The 8,471-nt window shown below is 65.1% G+C and overlaps 3 protein-coding genes across 3 annotated transcripts; 2 read left to right on the top strand and 1 right to left on the bottom strand.

Moving 5' to 3' along the window:
- Positions 1-62: 62 nt before the first annotated feature.
- Positions 63-4,728, top strand: MNEG_11254 (hypothetical protein; the record flags this gene model as incomplete). Its single annotated transcript, XM_014040276.1, has 11 exons — positions 63-97; positions 295-375; positions 630-687; positions 1,471-1,520; positions 2,718-2,820; positions 2,906-3,031; positions 3,173-3,235; positions 3,411-3,494; positions 3,674-4,034; positions 4,164-4,374; positions 4,554-4,728. 11 exons carry the CDS (start codon positions 63-65, stop codon positions 4,726-4,728), a joined length of 1,347 nt encoding a protein of 448 aa, XP_013895730.1.
- Positions 4,729-5,356: 628 nt separating this feature from the next.
- MNEG_11253 (Eukaryotic translation initiation factor 5A-1) lies at positions 5,357-6,812 on the bottom strand (the record flags this gene model as incomplete). The annotated part of the gene is made up of 5 exons (XM_014040275.1): positions 5,357-5,392; positions 5,575-5,724; positions 6,130-6,186; positions 6,382-6,504; positions 6,687-6,812. 5 exons carry the CDS (start codon positions 6,810-6,812, stop codon positions 5,357-5,359), a joined length of 492 nt encoding a protein of 163 aa, XP_013895729.1.
- A 758-nt stretch (positions 6,813-7,570) lies between these two features.
- Positions 7,571-8,411, top strand: MNEG_11252 (hypothetical protein; the record flags this gene model as incomplete). Its single annotated transcript, XM_014040274.1, has 2 exons — positions 7,571-7,699; positions 7,882-8,411. Coding segments are annotated over 2 exons (659 nt in total), but the record flags the coding sequence as incomplete, so codon positions are not given.
- Between the last annotated feature and the right edge of the window lie 60 nt (positions 8,412-8,471).

Here is an 8,471-nt window from a genome sequence, read left to right as displayed (position 1 = left end):
CACCCACCCTGACCCCCCTCACAAACACCCACCCTCAGGGCGCCAACTTTGGCCCCGGCCTTATGACAACCTTTGGCATCAAGGACACCATCGCCAGGTGGGCGGCCGCCGCACCCAAAACCTGCAGTCATGCGGGAGCCCTTGAGCCCTCCCTGCTGCCAGACCTGCAGGTCTGCACACCCACGTTTGGCCCCGCAGCCCTTTTTTTCCTGTTCGAGTCCTCTCCATGAGCCCAAGCCGCACTTCCGCCTCACCGTGCCCCCGTCCGCGCCGCCCCCTCGCCGCCTGCCGCAGGGGCCTGTCCGCGGCGGCCACAGCGGGCGGCCTGGGCACCGCCAGCCTCGTGTCCAAGGAGCCCGAGGCCCTGCCCTTCTGGTGGGCGGCCGCGCGCCGCACTGGCGCCGCCCGCGGGGCTGGCGGTGGGGCGTGCGTTTGCTTGCCTCCCTGCCGCTGCCGCTTTGCGTCGCCGTTGGTCCCCTCGGACTAGCCTTACCCAATAAGCCAAACTAGGCTCCTGGTCTCAGGACCGGGAGTGGCCCCTGCCCCTCCTTATCGGCCCCCAACCACCACCCACTCACCCGTCCTTTACCCCGACCTCCACCCCACCCCCCATCCCCCACCCTCCAAAGCGCCCTGAGCTACGCCCTGGTGGGCATCATCTCCACCGTCCTCACCAGCATCCCCGCGGTGAGACCTGCTTGCACTTACAGCGGCGTAGTGTCGGGCAGCCTGAAAACGACCCAGCTGGGGGGTTGGTGCAACGGGGGTGCTGAGGCTCGACTTTCTTAATTGCTTAGGCCTACGGCTGGCCGGCAGGTTGCTTTTCGGGCGTGGCTTGTCCTGAGGCTGATCTGCCTCTTGCCCTTCTCCCACAGGTGCAAGGCGCCCTCCTCGCTATTGTTGGGTGATCACCCCTTCGAATATGGAGTTCCGTATCGTGGACTACTGCTGACAACTTTTGGGACGTGCGCCAGGGTTAACGCACACACTATGAAGGCCGGCCGCCAGGGCGGCATACATGCTTCTGCAAAAGACATGTCTATTCAAAACGCCTCTTGACCTTTTACCCCAATTGCCAAGGGACTGCATCCAGCACATTTCATATATAGCCATAGTAATTTTGTCAACGTCACCAGCGCAGGACTCTGCATTGGGGATCGTGCCAGCGCGACTGCGAAGCATCTTGCTTGCCTGCCTCAGTTGACCCACGCTCTGCAGTTGCAAGGAGGCGCGAGGCAGCTCCTGCCCTTGACTGCGCTGCACTCCTCGAGGATTACAGCTGTACAGTATGCAGGGCACTCTCGACAGGGGCTTTTCTGCACACAACACAAAAACTGCAGTACAGTTTTGCACTCGCAGCAATGACTCAAGAAACGGGTTGTCAGCCCGCCGCATCAACCTCCCCCCCCAAACTTGATTGTGGCTGTCTCCCCCGGTCCCCTCCGCGGCCACTTATCAACCATGTTGCAGCAGCAGCAGCAGCAGCAGCAGCAGCAGCAGCAGCAGCAGCAGGCTTGGTCGTATTCCTCACGCCTTGCTTGGCATCCTCTCCCTCATGTTGGTGAGGTATCCTACACCCCCTCGCCTTGTTTGCCGCCTGCCACCTGCCCTTGAAGCCTCCCAGCATGGTTCAACAGGCGGGCGCAGCAACGAGGTGGTTTGGAGGTGGCAGGCACAACAGAGGGAGCGAGGGTGAGGTTTTTGCAGGACTTACTGTACTCCGGGTACAATGCAAGACACAGGTGCAACGCACAAAGCACATAAGCCGACATGATGCAGCTGGCAGCAAGTGCCCCGCTTTTGCTTTCTTGCCGCTGCAATCCCCCAAACCTAAGCCTCTAAGGCCTGCAGCGTTGCGTTCCGCTCCGCTTTGCATCCTGCTCTGGTGCCACTACGCAGTCTGTGATGAACTGCAGCAAGTGGCTGTATGACCATAAGCACCCTTTCTGGCCAAGCACACATACTGTTTTGCCCGCGCGCGCCGAAGCGGCTGATGACCTCGTCCACCCACACTTCGACAGATGGCACACGGTGGACGCTGCGTTCAAGCCGATGTCTGCCCCCACTGCCTCTTGTCTCTTGCTGACGCTGCAGCAAGTCGCACATCGCAGCGCACTGTGCAGCCGCACATCCATGTTCACGGCGAATCGCGTTCACCGTATCCGTGAGTGCCTCGGGCACCCATGACAAAGTCGTCATCTCATACTCCCCTGCCGCATGCCGTAAATCAAGCAGCAAAGGCTGAGGAAAAGGTCAAGCCTGTGGCGTGCAACAACAGAGGAGGGTCTTGGAGGTGCGCATACAAACCCATGCAGCACATGCTATGGCGTGCCGCTGCTTTGACCAACGCGGCCCTGCTGTACCGGTACACTTGCACCTGCGTGAATTCTTTTGTGTGCCTTGAAGGCACTAAAGAACGGCATTATATTAAAGAGTTGCAGGGCGCCCACATACCTGCGTCTGTTGCTTGGGCTTGGAGAAATTGTAAGTGATCTGAGGGCTCAAGTACCGTACAGTGCAGTATCGTGCACGAGTGCCGCGCTGTCGCAGTGACCATAGTAATTTCATTTGACTGTCCGTCGGCATCCCCTCGAAACCCCGCCGTTCACACTATCTTTCAACAACGTTGATCGACAGCCAGGCTGCCGAGATAGGACGCATATGAACGATACAGGGTATGTGATGAACCCTATGTCACCTGATGCATTGTATCCAAGACAGGCCGCGCTGCCGCAGCACTTGGCAGCAGCGCTGCCGTCGGAGCCGGTGGAGCAGCTGGCTTGCGCCCAGTCGATCATCCACAACGCGTTTGTGCTGCAGGTGCGGCAGGGACCAGCGCATCCCACCAGACCCATAGCTTCTCTGCAATACCTCCTGCAACGACCGTGAGTACGCATGGCCGCAGGCGGAGCTGCAACAAGCCGAAGCATCGCGGCTGCGCGACGCGCTCGCCGAGAGCCAGGCGGCAACCAAGTCGCTGGAGCGGCGCAACGCTGGCCTGGAGGAAGAGCTGCAGGAACAGCAGCAGCGGGTACGCGCCCATTTTCAGCGTTCCTTTTAAAACTAGGGCGGCTAGGACGTGGGCGGGGCGCTGGTAGCCTGTTGTCCACACAAGAATGGGGACTTTTGCTGTGAAAGACCGGAATACTGCGCCGCACGTCCAACCCCGCAGGCCCGGCAGGCAGTGGCAGACCAGCAGCACCTCGCAGCAGAGAAAGCCGCACTGATAGAAACTGTGCGTAGGGAGCATGGGGGGAGCCCCATCGCCTCCGGCGGCCGCGGGCCCTGCGGAGCCTGCTCAGCTGGCAGGGGTGCGCGCCGCCTTGCCACCGCCGCCGCCATGCGTAGCGGGGATGTAGCGTGCCACAGGGCTGAGCATGTGTGCGCGTGTGTGTCGTTGCACTTTCCAGGTGAAGCGGCTCAACAGGGAGGTCGCGCGGCTGGAGGGGTTCCGGCGGAACCTCCTGCGGCAGCTGCAGGACGACGGCGATGACGTGGGTGGCGCGGCGCCCTGAGCGCAGCTGACTGCTCTCTGAATGCAGCGCCCTCGCGTGTACTGGCGGTGTGCTATGAACCTGCCTACTCGTTCGATCGACGCTTCGGGTCACCGCTGCCGAGCCGTCTCCAGGGAACGCCCGCGAACCCCGCGGCAAACGGCCGTCCGCGCTTGCAGGCCTGCGGCCCGACGCCCACGTCGCTGGCCGCCGTCGACAGCACGACGGAGCGCCTCGTGCACGACGTGCTCAGCAGCTGCCACGGCTTCGGGCCGGACCAGTCGCCGCAGGCAGCCCTGGAGGGCGTCGGCGCCGCCGGAGGCAAGGGCAGCGCGGGCGCGAAGCTCTTGGGCGCGGCACCTGGGCTCGGCGGCTTGGGCAGCGGCGGCAGCGGCGCGGCTGGCGGCGGCAGCGGCGGCGGTGGTGGCGCGCTGAGCTTGGGGAGCTACGGGTCGCCCGCGCGGTCGGCCGGGGCGCAGCACGGCGGCGGCGGCGGTGGTGGCAGCGGCACGGGCTCCTTTGGGGCGGCGGCACAACGCGGTGAGCTGCAAGCGAAGGTGTGCATCAACTTGGGCTGTCTGGCCAAGGGGGTGTGTGTGAAGGAACTGTCACCTGGGCTGCCTAGCACCATGCCATGCGCACCACCTGGTTTGCTGAATCCCTTTGCAGGTGGGCAGTTATTTGGCAGCCCGGCGGCTTTGGGCCGACAGCAGCACCACCAGCAGCAGCAGCACCGTCAGCAGCAGCAGCACCACCAGCAGCAACCCGAGGGTTTCGCCACGCCCTCGCGGCCGACCGGCGGCAGTCAGGGCGCCGGGTCAGCCCCGCCCCCAACCGGCTCGCCGCGCATCGATGGGAAGGAGTTCTTCCGGGCCGCAAGGTGCGAGGGGTAGGAGGAATATCCCAAGACATCTGGTTCTGCACACAGCACTCCTGCCGCGTTGGCGCATCGCCTCCCACGAGCTCCTAGCCTCTTCCGATTTGCCTCAGGCTCCCTTGAACAGAGCCCCCACATAGGCCCCTGCCCCTGCCTCTGCCCGTTCCCCCCCCCCCCCTCAGGTCCCGGCTGTCCTATGAGACCTTCTCCAGCTTCCTGGGGGCCATCAAGGAGCTCAACGCCGGCAAGGCGTCCAGAGACAGCACGCTGGCGCGCGCGCGGGAGCTGTTTGGCGGCGACAACGGCGACCTTTACGCGCTGTTTGAGGGCCTGCTGTCGCGCCACCTGGCGGCGTGATCGTGACCGTCCCGTCAGCCGGCCCTGCGGCGGGGCTGCCTCGCCGCCTGGCCGTCCCGACAGCCGCCCTGCGGCAGCAGTGGAGCGCTGGCGCCTGCAGCAGCTGCTCGGGAGTGACGGCTCAAATGCAGTGCCAGCGCGACGGCTGCGGCACCCGAGCTGGCTGCGTGATTCTTCTTTCGATCGCTCAATTACCAAATGCGCTCGCTCTGGGGTTGTTGCGTTGTGTTGGGCCATTGCACATGCACAATGACCGGGACGGTTTTGAATGTGTAAAACGCTAGAGGCAGACCACCAATGTCAATTGATTGGGTCGCCGCGCAACGCAAGGGCGCGGCTGCCGCTGCTGCACAGCTATCTGCACGCAAGGAGCCGGCCCCGAGCAGCAGCAGTAGGCCTGCCGCGCTGCACTACACAGGGAGGGGCCGGCCCCCGTCCACACAGCGGCCCCCACAGGTCCCCCCAACAGAGAGCGGCCCAGGCGTCCTGCCTCTAAGCTGCAGGGCCAACTTGACCGGCCGGCGCCGCTTGCTTGTGCACAGGCACATGCCGCCCAAAAGCGGAGCCCGCTGCAGTCCCGCGCAGCGCTTCGGCGATCGAGATAGACCCGAGGTGGCTGTCAGCGGGCCTAGGCGTTGACCACCTTGACCGAGTTGATCATCTCCTGCGCACGGCAGCAGGCGGCGCAGCGGCGCGAGGTGAGGGACTCAAGGCGGGCGTCGAGCGCCGCGCAGGGCGCCGCAACCGCCAGATGCAGCCAGAGCTGCTCACGGCACTTGCCGCCGCAGCGACTTGCCACCCCTCCCTTCCCTCCCAAGCAAAGGCATGCGCGCGCGGCCGCCGCACCTCGCCCATGGCCTTGAGCACGCCGACCGCGAGCTCTTGGCCCGAGGCGAACTGCTCCCTGATGGTCTCCGCCAGCTTGTCGCTCTCCTCTGTGCCCTTGGGCAGCATGAGGTCCTCGCGGGTGTCACCGTTCTCAAGCATCAGGGTGCACTTTTGGGGGAGGGTGTACGAGATGATCACGTTGGGTGAGACGAAAGGGAGCGCAGGTGCGTTCAAGCATCAGGGTGCACTTTTTGGGGGGGGGGGGTGCGAGATGCCTTGATGGGGCGTAGGGCTTTCCGCTAGCAAGCTGCACAGGGGGCGCCAGCAGAGCACAGGTGCAGAGGGCAAGCGCATAAGAGGCTGGAAAACAGTGAAGGCACGCCGGGCACGAGCGGCTGCGCTGCTGTGGGCGCTGCCTGTGGCCGAGCGGCGGGGCAGGGGCGTGTGCCGCCCGGGCGTGCTCCGGCTGGCGCGGGCGCTGTTGTGCGAGCGTCGCGCGTTTGATAGGAGTCGGAACGATCGATGGAACTAACGCAAATAAAACCCCAATAACTAGTTCACACGGCCACTCACAAAGCCCTCCTCGTTGATGTCCAGCAGGGTGTACTCAGCGCGCGACACGTTGGGCACCTGAGGGCGGCACGATGGGGGGCAAAGGGTTGTAAGGTGACTGGGTTAGCGTGGTGGCAGAGATGCCACCGGACGGGCGCGGGAAAGGCATCGCTGGCCAGTGCAAGGCGCGGCTAGAGTGGGGGGGGAGTGAGGGCGTAGGGGGCAGCCCGATGCACTGCGGGCCCTTTGTGTCGCAGAAGTTGTGCCACTCACGTCCATGTTGTGGGATGAGGGGGTCATCTCCTCGTACTTCTTGCCAGTGAAGATGTCCACGCACACAAAGTTGCACTTGGCGTGGCCGTGCTTGCCGGTCTTGGAGGTCGACACGTCCACCACCTGCGGCAGCCCCAGGGCGCGAATGCGCAGGGCCGTGATTCAAGGAATTTACGGCATGCAGCTGTCGCCCCGCTGAAGTCCCAGCCGCTATCGACGCCGGCGTCTGCGCCGGCCACCCTGCTTCGCAAATGCAGCTGCGGCCCCGGGTCTTGGAGCTTCCGAGCGGTCCCGTCCGTCCCCACCTTGCAGGGCCTGCCCTTGGCGACCATGAAGCCGTTCTTGCGGATGGAGCCCGCCTGCTGGGGGTACGTCAGGGACGCACCGGCGTCGGTGCTCTCAAACGTCTCATGGTGCTCCTCCGAGGCCATTGTGGCGGCGGGCTGCAGGTTGGGCGGGTGGGCGGCGGATCGGCCGAGGGTCAGATCAGCGAGCCTGCTGCCTGCCGGATTGCGGCGACGCCCACGCCAGCGCCTGATCAACGCGTTTCAAAGAGCGATCGCGGCGCCTTTGCAGAATTTGCCAATGTCGGCGATCGCGAGACAGGCGGCGCCAGCAGCGCTTTCTCAGCAGCGAGCGCCGCCGCTCCGTGCCGCTCGGGCCCACTGGCGTGGCACGGCTGCTGAGATACCAGAGCGTCTTTACTTGTGTTCACACCACTACACAGCCCCATGCACGCTGCCCCTGACACTCGGTGTGGCTGCCGGCGCTCCTGCATCCATGCGGCCCTCTGCTCGGCGATGGAAGCAGTTGGCCTATATGTATATCACCAAGCCTCCGCCTCTCATGTATCCCAGGGCCGTGGCAATCCGCCTCACCGGTGTGGAGGGCGAAGCGAGCTGGAGCGCGTTCTCTGCTGGAGAAAAGAACAGCAGAGGCTTCACAGCTGAAAGGGTTTAACACCTGCATGCAAGTTATTTTGACATGGCAGGGAAATTTGGCGGGCGCTCTGTCTCGGCGGTATCGATACAGATCACATACCTTTTTTCCCCAATTTCCACAGACTTCTTACATCCTGTTCAAATTTCGTATAGTTTGTGGAGGGCCAGCAACCGCCAGTGACCCCAGCAGGATGGCCAGGAACAGGGCAGGCCGCGCTTGAGAGGCGTGCCCTGCATCAAAGAACAGCATGGGGCTGCGGCTACGCGGGCTTGTGACGGCCGCTTTGCTGCTGGCAGCAGTGACCGCACCGCTCGACGCGGCGGTGCCGCCCGTTGCAGAGCGCGGGGCAAAGCGTGCGCCGCGCGAGTGTTCAGAGGTGAGTGACGGAGGAGGTTTTGCTACTTGTGACACGGCGCGCGTGCTGGACACGAGCCGCAGAGGTGAAGATGGTGGCGAGTCACCCCGCCGCCCGCCCTTTCGTCGCACTTGCGCGCAAGGTTGGTAGCCCGCTCACGCGCCGCCCACCCACCTGTGCGGGCGCCCACACCCTGCGCACAGGCTGCCGCAGCCGGCAGCGCGCCCGTCGCGGACTCCGCCTCGTTCGCCGCCGCGCTGCGCAGCGCGACCGTCGCGCGCATCGTGCTCACAGCCAACGTGTCGCTGCAGCCCGCGGACTTTGACTGGCGGGCGCGCATCGTGCTGCGCCGCCCCGTCGCCGTCGTCGCGTGTGGCAGCAGCGGCGGCGGCGGCGGCACCCTGACGCTCGATCTCGGCAACAACATGGTGTCCCGAGTGGTCGTCGCCGACGGCGGGCGCCTCTCGTTCTCGGGCCCCGGCCTGGCCCTGACGAGCGCCGCGCCCGTGCTGCGCGGCCCGCTGTGGCCGAGCTATAATCCGCTGCTGCTGGGGCTGCTCGACCTGGACGGCGGCGGCGGCGTCGAGCTGTCTGATCTGAAGGTCGCCACCCGCAGCCCCGCCAACGCCACCATGCTCATGGAGCGCTACCCGCCCGCCACGCGCCCGGACTTTGCCGTCGCGCCCGGCGGCGGCGCGGTCGTCGTCCGCAGCTGGAACCTGTCGCGCGCTGCGTACGCCGCCAACGGCGACGCGCGGCCGCCTGCTGGCCGCCGGCGCCGCCTGCTCGGCGC

The sequence above is a fragment of the Monoraphidium neglectum genome (genome assembly GCF_000611645.1).
Source record: "Monoraphidium neglectum strain SAG 48.87 unplaced genomic scaffold scaffold02659, whole genome shotgun sequence".
Lineage (NCBI taxonomy): Eukaryota > Viridiplantae > Chlorophyta > Chlorophyceae > Sphaeropleales > Selenastraceae > Monoraphidium > Monoraphidium neglectum.
Note: the sequence above shows the minus strand (reverse complement) of the source record. Positions and strands in the feature narration are given on the sequence as shown.